General features: G+C 37.2%; 1 protein-coding gene across 25 annotated transcripts in view; it reads right to left on the bottom strand.

Annotated features, from left to right (window-relative positions):
• AFDN (afadin, adherens junction formation factor) overlaps positions 1–18542 on the bottom strand; it is a 138745-nt gene that overhangs the window by 61599 nt on the left and 58604 nt on the right. For 15 of the 25 annotated variants that reach the window (XM_089530005.1, XM_089529999.1, XM_089530007.1 and 12 more), the window contains 9 exons: positions 16938–17032; positions 15700–15959; positions 13695–13764; positions 12529–12644; positions 7745–7806; positions 5943–6148; positions 3123–3143; positions 2273–2418; positions 1755–1849 (listed from right to left, as the gene is read on the bottom strand). In XM_089530005.1, the coding sequence (XP_089386131.1) occupies positions 1755–1849; positions 2273–2418; positions 3123–3143; positions 5943–6148; positions 7745–7806; positions 12529–12644; positions 13695–13764; positions 15700–15959; positions 16938–17032 (1071 nt within the window). The remainder of the gene's footprint in view (positions 1–1754; positions 1850–2272; positions 2419–3122; positions 3144–5942; positions 6149–7744; positions 7807–12528; positions 12645–13694; positions 13765–15699; positions 15960–16937; positions 17033–18542) is intronic. The other 10 variants (XM_089530003.1, XM_089530017.1, XM_089530012.1 and 7 more) reach the window with 1 other exon arrangement.

An 18542-nucleotide genomic window follows, 5' to 3' on the forward strand; every position in this document is an offset into this window, starting at 1 on the left:
GTTTACAACTTTTTCTCTTTTCTGCTCAATTTGCACTAATGAACAATACGATGAAGTGGGTGATGGAAGTGGAGCATATAGTGCAGAGGCAGAAGAACCTGAGCATTCCACATTTTCCAGGTGAGCATCCAAAGCTACAATCCTCCCACAGATCCCTCAATCACCACCAAAACTATGTTAATAGCCCCATTTATGGGAGGAAGAACTAGCAGACAGTACCAAAGAATCAGTCATGTGATTTATTACTTCAACATTCCTCTCCCAAAACACAAAAGGTGGATAGCTACAGAAAAAGCATTCATTGTGGTTAGAAGCTGGAATTGAAAGTCACAAAATAATACCGACTCCTCTCGCCCACCCTAGTGTTTTCCTTATATTAAGAACCTGTAGAACAATGTGCCAAGTCTTAATAGATAACATATAATCCTTAATGTCTAATTCTTAATAGGTAATGTCCTCAATAAGCTGAATTATTACCTCCTCATATGTTTTTACTGTGCAGCACTACTCCCCCCCCCCCCCACAAAAAAAGTGACCTAAAGAATACACATTTCTAGCACTTGACTGATCCTCTCCACATACCAATATGTTTTATATCAAGGAACTTGAATGATGTCTTAAAAGAATTTTATTTGCCGCATAAAATAAATGATTCCAACGAACTCTATGATTCTATGAAAATCTCACATAAACCAGCATACTTTTCCATGCTTCTACATTATTAGGGCCCACTAACCTAAAGTGATAATCAAGTTGGGTCTTGACTATCAGCATGCAGAACTTACTTTCATTCACTGAAGCCCTACAGCCAGAAAGCCATCACAGGAAGATTTTCCAGCATTCTGGGTGTGCTCAAGGGGATGCAGTATAGAGGGGTAATTTCCCCCCTCTCCACTTCTGCTTATTAGGATCTCTCAGTAGGATCATTTCTTTCGAATCTGGACTTTGTGTTAAATGGATCTTATTTTCAAATAAATGTGCATAAAATATTCTCAGTCTTATCTTTGGTATTCCCCAACAATATTTTGCTGAGAATAAGTGTAAAATATTTGAACTTAATTTACTACATTTCCTATAAAGCTAGTGAATTATCTACCTCCCTTAAAACATGACCTAACTGGGGTGGGGGAGGGGGAGGAAGTAATTTAGTGGAGCATTAACAGAATATTTTTACAATCATGTTCAAGATGTTTTTTAAAAAAATTATATGAAGTCTAATTATTCAAACTGTGATCACAAATAATAATGCTGAGTATACCTATACCCCATATGTACATCTTGAACATTTTCCAAGCTTTGTGCAAAAAAATATGAGGACATTTCAAAAGTCATACTTTAAATTACTAGAACTGAACTGCACCTTTTATGATTCAAAACTTAAGTTTTAGTAACAATGTAATTACAGGCTTACACACAAAATGACTATTTTCTCTAAGACTGTATGAATGCATATACAGCATAGGTTAATTACAGCATGTAATATCACTACTACTGATCATGCCATTGTGAAATAATTCAATCAGGCCTCTGTGTCTATTTATGCATATGTCCTATTTTCTTCTAGCTCATATGAAAAAATTGAATCTAGAGCTACTGTGGCTGACTTTTCAATAGCTGACAGAGAATCCTTTGTTAGGTACCACCAATCTTAAGAATGTGAGTATACACCAACATTCCTCCACAGTATACAAGCTATCCTACAACACAGCTACCATACAAAAAGGCATTCTTAGCACAATATATTGTGATCTAACCTATTTTAGGTCTTTGAGGATTATTTTCTTCAGGATCATCAAGAAATGCAGGCATGTAGTTATTAAGCTCTGATTGAAGACAGTGAACCAGATATCTGAAATATAAATGTTGTGACAGAAAAAAAAAGTTTATTATCAACAGTCCACAATTTAGGCCAATTAAAGTGCCCCTCTCTTATAAACATGCATTCATAAAAATATCAAGAATTTGATCCTCTAAATGCAAACCTGTGTGTGTGCGTGTGTGTGTGCTTGCGAGCGTGTACACACACACACACACACACACAGAAATCTCCCATTAAATTCAGTGGGACTGATTTTGAAATAAGTATGCTTAGGAGTACAACTCACACACATCACTTGATTTTTTTTACACACTTGATCTTAGCCAAAAGGCCAAAAAGCTTGCTTTTTTGGCGAAAAAATGGAATTCTGAATGAACCTACAACTCTTTCTCAAAAACATGAAAATAAAAATTGGTCAAAATAGAAAGATAAACAAAAGTGTCATTCTCTTACTTGAATGCCATTTGAACTAGGTGGGCCAAAACATCTTGGGCATCCAGTGTGATTCGACTAAGGTCTCGATCCTGTTTAATGAAATTTAGCAGCTCAGATGCATTTGCCATCCAAAAAGCAAGTGCCCCAGCAATATTCTTCTGTTTCTGCAATTATTAAATGAAGAAATATAAATACCAAAAGGAAGTTTCTGGTAATTCAGCTGGCACTCATTGTCAAAAGGCTCTGCTTAGACAGACCAGTACATCCTCTGTATCACCAAACATACTCAGATACCAGATACTTGCAGAAAATCTATATGAAACCAGAAATAAAAAGCTGGACATACTGAAATTTCTTTACAATTACTTTAATTATAATTTAATAAATATTCCAAATGCTATTAGTGAAATGGAGTTAGCATGTTGTCATGGAAAGCTGAAAGCTTAGATGTATGCATTATCTGGTAATCTGTATGTGCAACCCAGATACTGTTAAGTTGCTGACTTTGTCACCAAGCAACTCAGTATCAGGTACTGAACTATTTCACCATTTCCCGACCACAAATGCTAGGCCAGGCAACCGTAGATGAGATCCAAAGAACAGAACCACAGACAAAACAAAATAAAACAAAAAAGGGAAGAAAAAGAATCTTTGTCATTATGTCTCCGTACTGAAGTGCATTAAGCAGAAATTATGGAATGCTGATAGTTTGCGCAGTCAAAAAAGATTTTAGTACTGCATGTTCCAGGTGCTGAATGAGTGTTATGTTCAATCCAGCTGAAGAAATATCTTATTTTTACATGGAAGCAGCATGAGAAACTGAGCTAAGCCAGTACAGCTAGGATCAGTTCCCAGCAATATATCCTACCTGATCAACCTGGTCTACCTCCTGGAGAAAAACGAACAAAGGAAACCAAACAGAAGAAAGAAACTTGTGAACAATCATGGTAGTTTTAGAAATAAAACACTAAATATGAAGGCACAAGACTTATGCTTAGTCACATTAAAACATTTCAGCAGGGGATGTAATATAATTGATAAGATTTTTTAAAAAAGTGGAGCCTGTAGGAAGCTTGGGCATTGCCTCCAATCAATTTATGAAATTACATTAACACCAGCAGCATAATTCTGCACAGAGTAGTATTTACCCACAGAACCCAGGAGAGCCTTCTCATTCCCTAACAAATCAACTTTGTATCAGACTGTCAGACACACAGCACTATGACTGGCCCAATGTTTGTTTTTTTAAAAAGAATTACCTAGATAACTGCTTTACTATCTCTCTTTTAGTACTCAGGAGTAATATCTTTTGATCTGAGCTTGTGAGTAATTCACTATAAATAACAAGTTGTTTCATATTAATTCTATTTTCCCAGTAATTAAAGTATATATAGGCTACACTGCCATTCTAATAAAACTAAGAATAGCTTCGGCGCAGTAGAGACCGCCCCAAAAGGGCAACCAGCCGGTGCCTATTTTTCTGCCAGAGGGAAGCCTCAGCCGCCAAATGGCATAGCTTCCCACTGGCGGAAAAAGAACCTGCTAAAAGTGAGTTTTTTCCTGCTGGGGCAGCGGCGTAACAAGTGCGCCACTGGCGTACTCATTACGTAAGTGCTGCATGGCGCTGTGCAGACACTGAGTGTTACTTACGTAACAAGGGTGGCACCCATGTAAACAGGGCACCGCCATTGTTACACCCTCTTTAATGGGTCTCGAGCATAACACAGAATTTCCCTTACGCAGGAGGGGGGTGTCTGGAACAGATCGCCCACATAAGAGAAGGAACCACTGTACTGTACTTTAACTCGGAATAAAAAACAACCATCCATTGGTGAAAGGCACAAGTGTAATATATCCTGTAAGCACTGACCCCTTGCCCCCGCATTCTTTCATCCATCTTGTGTGAGCACAAACAGTTATGTACATTCTAAAATTCTGTACATTCTTTAGCATTGTTTTTGTTTACTTCATCCTTTAGATCCTTTGTTATGTGTCCTTAGGTTTTACCCTTGACTTATCCTTGGGTCACCTCAAAATCCATAATTTTGGACCCCAAAATCTGTCCTCTACATGAGGTCAACTTATAGTCAAGTATATACGGCAAATCACTACTCACCATTTTACCTTAAACTGATGAAAGAGAATCTCCTTATATCTACCTCTTCTTCACTAGCAATCAATCTGCTGAACTGTTTTCTGACTATCAGCCACTGAACCTACTGTCCCCATAGTCATTACTGGTTATGAAGGCAGAAAGGTATTCATCTGACCCACTCTTAACACAGGGCTATAACTGTGGCTGTACAATGATAAATTCATAGGTATCTAGAAAATGATTTGAGATTCCTCAACATATAATTGATATAAAAATCTTTACTAATTTTTAACCGGAAACATGGGAGGAAATTCTTCTGTTCTAACCATAAACAACTCAAAAAGTCAGCACACAGGTTAAATTATAATTTAGGCAAAAGGTCTCCACTAGTCTTTACCATCTTTCTTTATTCTATCACTGCCTACTTATCATGGTGGATTGTTATTCCATGCCATCCTGAGAATGAATTTGTTGAGACAATTCATCATGACAGGCCCCACTTAAACTGAATCACTCATGCATCCTCTACAAATATCCAGTTGTTCTACTACAGCTTTTCCAGGGCATAACTGTATGCAAGCTATCTTAATGTCTTGTGGAAAAGGCTGCTGCAAAATAAACTGCATGGGTATTACAGAACAATAACCCAGCACATGGAAGGCTCTACTGGCATCTGTATGGTTGCTCCACATACCATTCAGAGAGCATCAGCTGTGCAGAACTGTGCTGTAATGCTGTAAAGATACTAAGATAAGAGGAAGACATGCAAGACAAAGAGGACCATTTAAAAGAACATAAAAGTGGAACATTAACACACTGATTGCTTAATAGAAAGTAAGTTTTAGGAAAAACAAGTTTTTTTTTCTCAGACACAGAACATCAACAAAACTATGTGACATACAAACTATGATACTATTTACAGTTAAAATTACATGGGACATGGGCAGGAAGTACTGGGTTGGGTCCAGAGAGTTCCTCTTATGTTTTGGAAGGGCCCTTTCTGTTTGCAAAAGGAAATGAGAACTAGTTGAGGTCCCTACTGGAGGAAAGAAGGGGAAGCAATTTTATCCTTCCCCTGTAGTCCCCATGTTACCTCCCGCATTTTTTAGACACTCCCCTAATCTTCAGGACTAACTTTCAAAGCATGATTCATCAAAAAAGAAGTCAAAATGTAAGATATTGTCAGGCTAAAAGAAGAAAAAAAGCAACATGTCTCATTAGATTTCACGAAGATAGTGTGAAACAAAATATTGAACTGGTGCTCTGTATCAACAAAATCTTTACATATTTGTGTATATCCATTATCTAAACCCTTGAATTGTCTGTTCACCATCTCAGATACATATAATACTTTACAAAGAATGTCCTATATATTACAAAACCCTTGATAGGGGTTTTAGACGACATTCAAAGTTTCTTTGCTGCAACAGAGTGATTATTTTGTGCAGCACTACAAACTACATGATTTTGTTCAATGCCACACAGGCCATGTGAATGCAACCGTGATCCACATGTATGTAATTCTGAAAAAGCAAACTCTTTTTGTAAATAGTTACATTATTCTCTGGATAAGTATTTGGGACTGAAACTCACCTGTATAACTCCTTCCATCATGCTCACCATCTTGTTGACTATTGCAATAACTTTGTGAGTGCGTTCAGTAGGACTGATGTCAGGTCTATACTGGCTCGACAATACATACCGACATGTCATGTACAAAACATAAGTAGGAGACAGCTTAAAATGAACTGTAGAACTATTTGTGTAGTTTATAATGGCAGACAAAAAGGCATCTTCCGCTGCAGAAAACACAAAAGGTGATAAACCACAATCAGAGAAGCATTACCTACCTTTTCATAAACAATGTCAGGAAAAAGTTGTAAAATATTAACAAATCAAAAGCTAAATGATGCCTTGTCATTCTCAGATTAACAAGAATAAGAATTTTATTAAATTATTAAAAATTAAATGAGTTGTACACATCATACAGGTGATTATCTTTAAAGGCAAGATACCTCTAGGAAGTAAGATACAGAAAGCATCCCAAATAAGCATGTAACTGTTTCACAGATATCACCTATTTCACTATTTCAGTAATTAAAGAAATCAGAAAATTATCTTCAAATGTGAATGAAGCCTATCACATTTTCAACCTAAAAAATAGCAAAGACGAAGCAAAGCAGTTTCCCATTGGACATTGCTTCTGAGACCACAATTATCTGCTAGCCTTTAACAGGCTTAAGCCGTTTTAAATATGTCAAGCTGTTGACCGAACAATATTCAGGAAATGGTTTGGCTGAATGTTGCTCTTGCAAACTCAAGCAGATCTGAAGACCTGGCTACGTTTACTACTCAATATACCCTGGTATTTGCCACTGCTTAGCGCTTAAAGATATTACTAAAGAACACAGCAGTGGTTAATATTCTTCCTACATTGACTAAAACCTACATGCTGTATTATTCTCCAAATAATGCAGCTTCTAAAGGAGCAGGGAAATTTAAATCTGTCTAACTTACAACATTACCACACCATGTTTGTGTTGGCTAAGGACAGAGATGGTAGAGAGAATAGTAAATTGTAGTCGGAGGTGCTCCATGAATCCTGGTATACATTAGGCTCTGAATTCCTAAGAGCAACAGAATAGATTTTCTTTCATTATTACAGCAGCCAGAAAAATCTAATGAATATTGATCTCTCAACTCAGCTTTTACCTCTATATCCCCAAAGGACACACAGTGCAGAGTAACCAGGCTATTAACCAAACAGGCATTATCAAAGTATTTTTGCTCCTACAAATGAAATTCAATTTTTGGTTGTAATCCCGCTTTGATCTATTGGGAGAAGCGGGAAAATACAAATAAACTTATTATTATTATTATTATTATTATTATTAACATACCCTATCTTGGCAACAAACTTAAGACAGCATTTATGTCTGAGTTGTTGCTGTTTAATTAAACTTTCATCCTTTGAATAGGTAAATTTATTTGCAATGGTGTTGCTTAAAATTAAGTGTCATGCCATGCTGGAGAACACGTTCAGTGGAACACAGTAGCAGTAATAGTCAAATTCTCATCTTTCAACTTAAACTTCCATCAGATCTAGCAGGAAATTCTACTAAGAATTCACCTGGTTCCAAGTCACAGTCTAATGTCTAAAACAGTATTACAGAAGATAGCATTCTAAATAAGGGAAATAGGCCTCTGAAATTATGGAATAATCGTGTAGAACTTTTTTAGCTTTTCAAGAGAAAGGAACAGGGGTTGAAGAGCAAATATAACCACAATTTAATTATTTCAAACAATTTAAGTATTTCATATAGCTGTCATATAAACAGATCAATTGATAAACATACTGCCATACCTATTTGGACTTTGCTTGACATAATACTTACAACTTTCCCTAAATTCAATGCTTGCTGGTAATATCAATTCTGGTCCATGCAGGTCCTGAGGTCTAAAAGCAGAAAGTAAATCTTCAGAACTCCAATTCAAAGAGTAAAAATTAATTCCATTTCCCAAAGATACCGATTTCTCCAAAGGTTTTCCTTTTGAAACCATATAGAACATTTTTTTTATGTGACAAAATATAGAGCAGCAGAAAAATAAAGCTTCTCCCCTGTTCTTAATAGATTCACTCTCAGGTTATACATGAGCATTAACAAAAGAGATCACAGTACAGGTATGAACTAAAGGTTTGCATTATTAATGAATTTACAGTGTACAATATACTGATCAAGGCAACCTTTCAACAGCTGTAAATGGCTCATGTCACTTATACACAGGACTGTATCAAAAAAGAATTAAGAGGTTAGTTTTCAAGCACCATACTAGATCTGCAAGTGTTTCTTCAATATAATATATATAAGTCTCTATATAAGTGATAGCAATGTGCATGCTTTACATAATGGCAAAAAGATGAGCACTGAATTGCATAGCCAGTTTAAAGTTTTTTTATGAAATATAAAAGATTTTACATAAAAATATATTTTGTATATATAAAGAGATATTTTAAATCTTTGTACAATATTTCATATAAAAATACAATATACAAAATGTTTTGGCATGAAAGACCAGCGTCAGTGATAACTTAATACAAGCAAGAGCACTCAAATGCTAAGTTTCATGTATTTTATAAATTGGATGACATCTCAGCAGGAGAGGATAAATAGAATGGGGGATCTTTCAGGATCTCAGAATATAAAGCTGAAAAGAGATCCTCCAATGCCATCTTCTGGAAATGATCGCTCAAGTATGAGTGGAAACACCGTAAAACAACTTTAAAACTGGCTCCCAATCCAAACTAAAGAGATAATATATCCAGATGGCCATTATGGCTGATGGGACTGAACTCCCAATTGGTCTAGAAGAATCAATGGGAACAAGCTCCACAGTTAATCTCACACAGCAACCAAGGCAGTTTTAGTGTCAAAACTATATCCACTTGAAATGAATCTAGAAAATCAGATTAACTCAAGAGTGGAATCTGATCTGCCATCATGACTGAGAACCTTGCCCAGGAAGGAAATTTTAGCCTGTTTCCTGCAGTTGAGATCTCTACCGTTCAGTAATGACGCATGCAGGCAAACATTTAATGTTGAATTTTACAAGTTATGCCCATGAAACATCCAGAGCAGTGGTTCCCAACCTTCCTAATGCCGCAACCCTTTAATACAGTTCCTCATGTTGTGGTGACCCAAACCCATGAAATTATTTTCGTCGCTACTTCATAACTGTAATTAAATAGGTGTTTTCCAATGGTATTAGGCGACCCCCATGAAAGGGTCATTCGACCCCCAAAGGGGTCCCAACCCACAGGTTGGGAACCACTGATCCAGAGGGATTTTTCCAAAATTATAGAGTACCATATATTTCATAATATAAAATAGCAGAATAAATATGGTCAGAACTCCATATCCACGGATTCCTTATCCATGAATTAAAGAATCCATAGCTTGAAAATATTTTCCCAAAAGCAAATCTTGATTTTGCCATTTAAGCGACACCATTTTACTATTCCATTTTGTTTAATGGGACTTGAGCATTCACTGTTTTTGGTATCCACGGAGGGTCCTGGAACCAAAACCCAGTGGATAACAAGGGCACACATTTAACATATACCACTGGCACAAGGGATTTACTCTTAAAAGAACTAAAGATTTGTGGCCACAAATCACTTTTCTAATCAAATCAATCCTACTATTCTGCAATTAGAAAAGTTAAGTTAAGCTGGTTCACTTGTCCACTGCTACGAAAGTTTTTCACATGTTCTCAATTAATATCTGTTTTTAAAATTCTTGTAGATATTAAATTGCAAGCATATATATTTATTATTATTAAGCTTTATTTATATAGCACTGTAAATTTACACAGCACTGTACATACAATCTTTTAATTAGACGGTTCCCTGCCCAGAAAATAAATTCAGGAAGGTATTTATCAGCTAGGTTTGTAAAGTAAATTCTGCTATAATGTATATTTTTACAATTTGGCAATAACATGATTACTGTCATGGCCAGCCAAGATGAGCTCTCGGAGGATGAGGAGGAGGATGAGGCTCCTCCAGAGCAAGAGCTGATTGAGGCTACGCCAGGTGTTAGTTCTGCTCTGCCAGGTCCCAGCTGTGCTTCCCCAGCCCCAGAGCAGGAGGTCCAACCAGGTCCTAGTGCTGAGGAAAGGCCTCCTATGGTGCCACAGCCTAGTGGTGATTCTGGAGACGAGGCGTGCCTGCAGGTGCCTTCTTATCAAGAGAGAAGGGCCGAGAGTGCTTGCAGGCGCAGATCCAGGAGGATTGCAGAAAGACAATTAGCAAACCAGCCTCAGGTGGCTCAAGGGAGAGTTTCCCTGATTTAAGTGGGAGAGAAGCTTGAGTTTGTTGCTAGAGTTTATTGCATGAGCCCTTGGTGTGATTGCTGTTGATCTAGCTCCTGACATCTTGTTACCTTGCTACCTTGTTATCTTGACCTCGGACCGGACCTCTGTTATCTCTTGGCTATTGTGACCTTGGACTGTTTTGACCATGCTGCTTTCTGGCTTCCTGACTTTGGCTCGTCTTTTGGTATGCTTGACTTTCTGGAACCCTGACATCGGCTTGCTTCCTCGGCCTGCTCTTAGACTGCTTCTCCACAAGGTTTGTTTTGCTTGCACGTGTTGGCTGAAGGCTTGGTTATCAGCATAAGTCAGAGATTGCTGGCAGCAATCCCGGACAATTACTTAACAGAGGAATGAGAAGCTGGACTTATCAAGAATAATCATTCTGGAATGGCAGGAAGAGCAATCCACTATGACTGGGTTTATTCCCATGTGCCAACTGGTCAAGGCAGGAACCCACGTTCTTTTTCAGTTGTCACTGTTAGGAGCCCTTCCCTTCTCTTTTCTGACAGTTTGATTGTCCAGCCCTACCTATCCAAATAAATTTAATCACCATTTCCTCAAGTAAACCTCTCTCTCTATGTGTGTGTGTGTGTGTGAATGTCTTGGATTGCTCCTTCAGCCATCCTGCATGCCTAAACCCCATGAATATGGAGGGCTGATGGCAGTGCAGAATTGGAATTCATCCATAAACTACAGTCTCTCAGCAATAAATTGAACAGGGACAACGACTTCCTGACTCACTACACACATTTCAACTCTATCTGACCCCATGCTCGGGGGAGGGGGGCGTCCTACACTCATCTATTCTCTTCACCTACAGGCTAGTTTCCATTGCCAAACTGGTTTTGCCTCTTCATTTCCATAAACACTGGTAAAATTCACAATTTTGATTTGCTTCTTCATTTCCATACACAAAGGATTTTGAGTTTCAACTGACATTCTCACATAGCATATATGTTTCTACTACACTATACATATCTGAGGAAGTAATCTATGAAAGCTAATGCTGCCAACTTCTTTATTTCAGTTACTCTGAAAGGTGCTACAAGATCTCTCAACATATTGATTCTACAGGCCAACATGGCTATATCTTTGTATCACTCTGAAAGATTTTACAGAAAATTTGAACTGTCTGAAAGTGACTAGATGATCACCAAGACAATGAAATATTGATTAATGATGTGGTACCTCCAATTAATTTCCTGCAAAATATTAGATCTGAAGTAGATAAAACCTCCTGAGTCCTTTTGTTATGACTGACATAGAACCCTCTAATACATAATAGTCTATATTCCTGCCTATAAGTGAGGGGAATGTGCTAGCATGCAAGACTTCCACAGTCTTGATGCGTCCTTGGCAGGGGCAGCTTCAAGCTGCCCCTTCATGGTCATCTGTTCTGGCCCTTTCTTCTATAGGAATAGAAAAACCACATCTGTATTTGAGGGGCAATACTTTTCTACTGCTACACATACTGTATTTGTTTGTTTATCTTGCATATAGTGAGCCATATTGAATTTGGTTTCCTTTGTGGAAAGACAACATATAATTTTAACTCTAAACAAATTTATGTCTTAAATTTAATCATACAGTTCTCTCTAAAAACTACAGAACAATAATATTTACTGTTACTACAACTGTTCTTTGCTATGGTTTGTACAAATTACAGTTTATTTTAATAGAATATTTATTTTCTTTAGGATTGGACGAAATGAACCTCTCAGCATATTTAAATGTATTTCTGATGGGGGGGGGGGTGAACAAAATGCATTCACTTCATGCCTCTTAAGTAACTATATTACTATTACTTTACTAAACTGTCTCCATCCATGCCCGTGGCAGGTATAAGACTACATTTTCCACCCCCCTTCACGGAAATAGGACTCTCACTCAGTGAGAAAGGCATGAACAAAGGCAGATGTGTTCTACACAACCTGTTGGAAGATGTGCTGTAGATTATCACTTCTAGTGGCTTCAAGTTTGTTTTTTAAAAATGCTAATACAGTGTGCCCGTGCCATAAGGACTTGCCTTACGCAGATTTGAGCTTACGTGACAAAATGGTGCCGCACATGGGAACGCGCTACCATAGAAAATAATGGGATCTAACCATATGCGGTTTTTCCCATATGCCGGGGGGAGGGTCTAGAATGGATTCCCTGCGTATAGGAAGGGGCCACTGTATTCTTTTACTAAGTAATATAACACATCACTTGCAGTTGTATATTTTCCAACCATATTCAACCCCATTATGTGGGTTTGATATTATTTTTTATTTTTAACTTGGAAATTAAAAAATGCCCTTCATACCTGCCATCTTGCCTGCGATAATCTTGCTGCTGTTCTATTCTGATCATTGGTTTCACCATGCCTCGTTCAGCTGTGCTGGATGCTGACATTCTGTCACTGTCCAACCTACTGGTGCTCTGTTCCATACATGATGAGAAGTACTTAGCATAATGTGCATCAAACAGTCATTTCACAATTATATCATCAAAAGAAACAAGAGACAGGTGAGAAAAGTATAACAAGAGACCAATGGTTTACATCACAATAATTTCCTCCAATTGTGGTTTTAAATTATTTTCCCCTCCTCCTCCAAAAACACATGGCTATCTGCACATTGACCATTAATTTCTTCATTAAGATTAGTAATGGTTAGCATGCTTTTTGCAAGGTATGCAATTTTATTGTTTTTCTTTTGATAGTTAAAACTGCACCTGGAAATTGTGTTCAGAATACTAAAAAATTGTTTGTTTTTAAATAAGACTGATACACCAGATCGTTCTAAATGGAACTAGCAACTTCCTGTAAGCCTTTGTTTCCCATTGCTCTCAATACCCTTCTTTCAACCTCTTTCAAACACTAGAACAAATCATATCCTTCTGATCCTTCTTTTAAAGTAGCCACAACTTCCCATGTGGTCTGAACTAAGTGAAACATGATTTATAAGCTGTATGGTTGAGAATAAGTTAAGTTCCAAAGCCCCAGTTCAGTTGTACTTTGTCCTCACTAAACAGGTGAAGCCAGAGTTGGGCATCTCCAGATGTTCCGGACAATAGTTCCCATCAGCCCCAGTCTGCATGGTCAATAATGAAATGATGGGAGCTGAAGTTGCCCATTTCATTTTTAAACAAATCAGAGATCCAAATCTGGACAACACAGTAAAACAGCACAATAAATTCAAGAACAGGAACTTCTATCCTCTCACACATGCAGTGAAACAGAAAAGAACCCTCAAGGCTAAGACCTATGCATCTAGTTTGCCTGTAATGACTGACCCTGGGCTTAGAATTCAACTCTTTCCCTACTTAAATCACTGCATTACTACATCAAACAGTAAGTAAGCCACATTTGCTACCCAGAAAGTTTTCTGGCCATGCAGAGATTTTCAGGATGTATTATTAAAATTTGAAGTACAAATTGTAAACCAAAATGCATTTATCAGAAATCTATCGCTAGTGATAGTCTGTTACCTTGCTTGTTGATAATCCTGTTCCACTATGTATGTCTCCCTCCAAATCAAATGTAGTTTCTTGTACAGCTCTGAGAAAGTAACATACATTCAAGAACTTGGTGATTAGAGGCATGCAATTAATAGAAATTAACACAGCAATGTTATGTTCAACAATTTAGTATTTTATTAATTGCAAACTTACAATACATTTGATATGTATCACTAGAGGAAGATTAATTTTTCATTCCCTAGAATGACAATACAGAAAATCACTAAAATGGTTTGCTAGTAGATATATTTATCTAGATCCATTGATATTTTTAATTACTTTTTATTAGCTGTTTTTGTTGTTGGTAGCTATTTTGGGATTTTTATGGAAATACTATGTAGAAATATTTTAAATAAACAAACACCCCAATAAACCAGGGCCTTTCTGATTTTTGTCATAGCTGGTGTCAGGGCCTTTCTGATTTTGTCATACCTGGTGTCAGGAATGATCAATTTTCAGGGGCTGAGAGGTCAAGTTGATATCCCCAAACCACCACCCTGATGAATTTCAGTGAGATGGCAGCAAGCAAAAATAAATCTCAAATTGCCACTTTAACATAAAGTTTGTGGGGAGCACAAAGGTTCAAAACAAAGCATATGCATGTTGCACATTTTGCCTTAAAGACAAAATTTGGCCATGATCACAAAACAAACATGGATTGCTTGATTTCTCTGTACTACAAATTGCCCAACAATGGGCCCGAACAGACAGGCCAAAATAAAGCTGCTTCGGGTCACTTTGGAAGTATGCTGTTTAAATGCCACATGCATCTGAAGAGGCCAGAAGCTGCGCCAAAGCCACACTCCAATCCTTAGGACTGAAACATAGCTTTAGCACAGCTTCTGGCCTCTTAGGATGCATGCATCATTTAAATTGCATATCTCCAAAGTGACCCAAAGCAGCTTTATTTTGGCCTGTCTGTTCGGGCCCAAAGATACAGAGGAAAAAACTCATGCAGTACTTCATTCATTATCCTTGGGACATTCTCCATTATTTTCTAATCTCTTCTGGTGGGCTTAAAAAGCATTAGACACAGCACACACAAAGTTTTTCAGAAAGAATAATTTTAAAATAATTGCTAATATTGGGGCAGTACAGACCACCCCGAAACGGTGGGCTGGAGTTGGCCACTTTAACTACAGAAGGACGCCACAGCCACCAAACCACGCAGCGTTCCTCCACAGTAAAAAGAACCCAGTTCTTCCAGGTCCTTTTTGTGGTGCGTTGCGTACGTCACAAGTGCATCATTGGCAGCAACATGCAACGTGTGGCAGCATCATCATGGTGGCACCCATGTGGACAGGACGCCACCCTGATGCCGCCGCCCGTACAGACCAGGGTTCTGGGGTTGCCATGCACTCTGGAATCCTAGTTTCGACGCCAGCACACAGCTTTTGGCCAGTGTGTCTCAGGCCATCGCTTGTCAATTATAACATACATCTTCATTGCTATCAGCTAATTCAGAATCCTAGCAAAAACAGACTGGCATTCTGTTTGTCTAGTTAGGAAAGCAGAATTTCTATTCAGACAATTCTAATCACAGTTTTATTTGTTTTGCACTCTTTTATCGTTTTAATTTATACATTGTTCCAAATTATTGCATACAGAATAGTTTATAAATTCAATAAATAAGCAATATATTGGCAAACCTGTACCTTTTCCTTCCATTTTATGACTTTGGGGCTTTTATTATGGATTTATTGTTAAAACATAAACCATTAAAATATGTTGGCTTTTGGGGCTTTTGTAACTTAAGAAATGTTTTTGACTACATTGATTTCTCCTCTTTTCCTAGTTCAACACTGACATTAGTATTCATTAACAAAACAGAAGTCAATTCCAAAAGAGTTCACAGGGTGGAGCAAGAGCACCAAACATTAATGAAGACATTATCACATGACTATGTCATTTAACTTAATAATTAATATTTCTTAAAGAATTTCCTACATTTCTTTATGTGAAAACTGTGATTTACCCTGCTTTGATTCGTGAACTTTTGACCATGTGTCCAGCATCCAGGCGTCCTTTAGGAATGTGATCTTGAACAGGATCCACAAATTTAAATACATGAGAGGTCCCAAACTGAACTTTCATACCACTTTGCAGCATAGTGGTCTCTGAAATCCGCTGACCTTCTACATAAGTCTCAGCATCAATGCTTCTTGGGGTAACTGTAACAACTCCATCCATATTAGTAAGATCACAGTGGTGAGGCTGAATTCCTGGACCAAACAACTGTAAATATAAATGCTCAAAATTTACAAGCAGTAAAAGAAAAAGCAGGGTGTTAAAAAAATGTTTTGGTTTAAATAATCCAAGAAAAAACTGAATTTCATCTAAGTAAATGCACCATTGTCTGTACAATTAATTCAGTGAGAGGTTCAAATAGTGCAAAATGTTGGCAGTATAGACATCTTGGCTTGGCATTAAAAAAAATAATCATGTTTCATATATAAAAGTGCATTTTTCAAGGGGAGAGTACAAATCTAATTTAATTTTTGTTACAAAAGAAGCTGCAAGGTCCTGGACTGAAAGGAATCACTGATCAACAATGAATCTCTCTGAAATTTGCCAATTTATGAGGATCAAACAACTCCACTCCAAAGAAAAAACAAAACAAAACAAAACCCAAACCCAATTAAAAAACATGAAAACATCAAGTTTAATAAAACAAATATATTTTGTCTCTTCTAAGCTGTGTCTCCACTACTGAAATAAACCAGTTTGAGACCACTTTAACTGCCATGGCTCATTGCTATGGAACTCTGGGAATTGTAGTTTGGGGCTATTTAAATATAGCCTTCCCTGTCAGAGATCTCTGGTGCCCCACTAAACTCCAATTCCCAGAATGTCATAGCACTGAGGCACGGCAGTTAAAGTGTTGTCAACATGGATTATTTATGTAGTGAGGATGCAACCCTAGTCTTGCAGTGACTAAATGATGTCAAGTATTCATTATCATACTGCAAACTTAGCAAAGAATACCAAGGCAAAGAATTGCAAGGATGTCAGATACATAGTCTTACAAAAATTTATCTGCTACATAGCTCTTGAAAATAATGTGGGAAGAGTAAATACACAAATACCTTGTCTTAAATATTTATTCATCATCGCAAAAGAAAATATTCATAGCCCAATTTAAAAACAAATTATTCTTATCAACTTGTTTTATCTTGAAAACAGGTACTCTTTATTTGCTTCAAGATTCCTCACCTGAATGGAGTTGTCATCAAATTTTTCTGTACCAACTTCAGTCACACTTAATTGCAAACGATAAAGCTTTGGTTTATCTCTGGAGTCAGAACCATCTGTAAATAAATACAGACTATTATATCTACACAGGAAATGAATGGGTATTTTTAAAGCAATGAACATCTATGGTAACATTACATTATAAAGCATCATCTCTGGGAGTCCTTAGTAATCTTTAGTGAAATTTAAAAAGACATATTTATATATATATTACATGATACTACTGCCACAGAAATTCCATCTTCTCCCTGAAGCCCCCTGAAAAGCTGTGAGAGTTGGGAGGACTCTCCTAGGCAATATTGGAGTGGTACTGGGGGCTCCAGGGACAAAATCAGCAAAAACTACCTTCCTTTTGTAGGAAGCCTCCACTGGTTCTCAATCACATCCCATATATGGAAGGAAAAATCTTAGCCAACTCTATTTCCCGAGTTTATGCATAAGTACAAGGGGACTTTAATTGAATTTAATTAAATAAATCAGTATTATACATTTTAAAAAATTAAAACACTACCATTGTGGAACTTCAGCAAATATGTGAGCAACAGAAGTATTTGTAAGAGACAATTGCTCCCATACTTCCAACAAGCAGTAGCTTTACACATGCAGAGTTTCACTCTCAAATGCTTAAGGGAAAGTTGAGTGAATCTGCATTTCAGTTTCACCAAATTTCTTATTTCTCCAGAGTGCAAGTTCATTCAAGTCCACACTACCATCAGTTTAGAAAGGGAAAACTGATTTTAAAATCTGTATTAAAATGTGTACACATTTTGCCAAATACAACCATTTACCATATATACTCATATATAAGTCTAGAATTTTTTGTCCAAAAATTGACTCCAAAAAGCTGGATTGACTTATCCACAGGTCAATGTAAGTACTGTATTTTACACTGTACTCTTCCTCTTCTCTGAGTAGGGTGGCAAAAGGTAAGATCGTAGTTCATCCTGGGAGCACCCAAAAGAAGCACCAAACCCTCTCTACTCTTTCCACTATTATGCTGCTTCTGGCCTTTTTGAATGCTTGGGTGGAAAAATGCCAGTGGTAGCATCTCTTTGGTGCTTCCCCTCAAAGGAATGCCAAGAGGAATTGGGTTTAGAAGATCTGAATAAGACATTTCTCTATGAAGACAGTAAACTTCGTCCTTTACATCCTTTGTTACATACCCCTAAGTTTTATCCTCAACACATCCACAGGTCATGTCAAAATCCATAATTTTGGCCTCAAAACATGACCTCAACTTATACATGAGGTCAACTGCCTAGTATGCACATATATTTGTGCACATACTTCCTTAATGTCTAGATTTTTGATTGTAAACTGGAAAGTAGAGATTCTGACAGGGAGAGCATTTTGGTTCACTACAGCAATTTCAAGCTTGTTAAATTCATACAGTAATTTAGACTTGGAGTATTTCTCCTATATCTCTAACTCAAATTCCAAGGATTTCTATGTTGTTAGTTTTTCTGCTATTTTAATTATTCCAGCTTTATGTATAATAATTGTGTAGACTAATCCTGAAAAACAAAATACTAAGTATTCTTAAGTTGATGTGCAGTCCTTTGTATG

This window comes from Sceloporus occidentalis, unplaced genomic scaffold, assembly GCF_023333645.1.
Source record: "Sceloporus occidentalis isolate IW3139 unplaced genomic scaffold, rSceOcc1.0.p SCAF_6, whole genome shotgun sequence".
NCBI classification, from domain to species: Eukaryota; Metazoa; Chordata; class Lepidosauria; order Squamata; family Phrynosomatidae; genus Sceloporus; species Sceloporus occidentalis.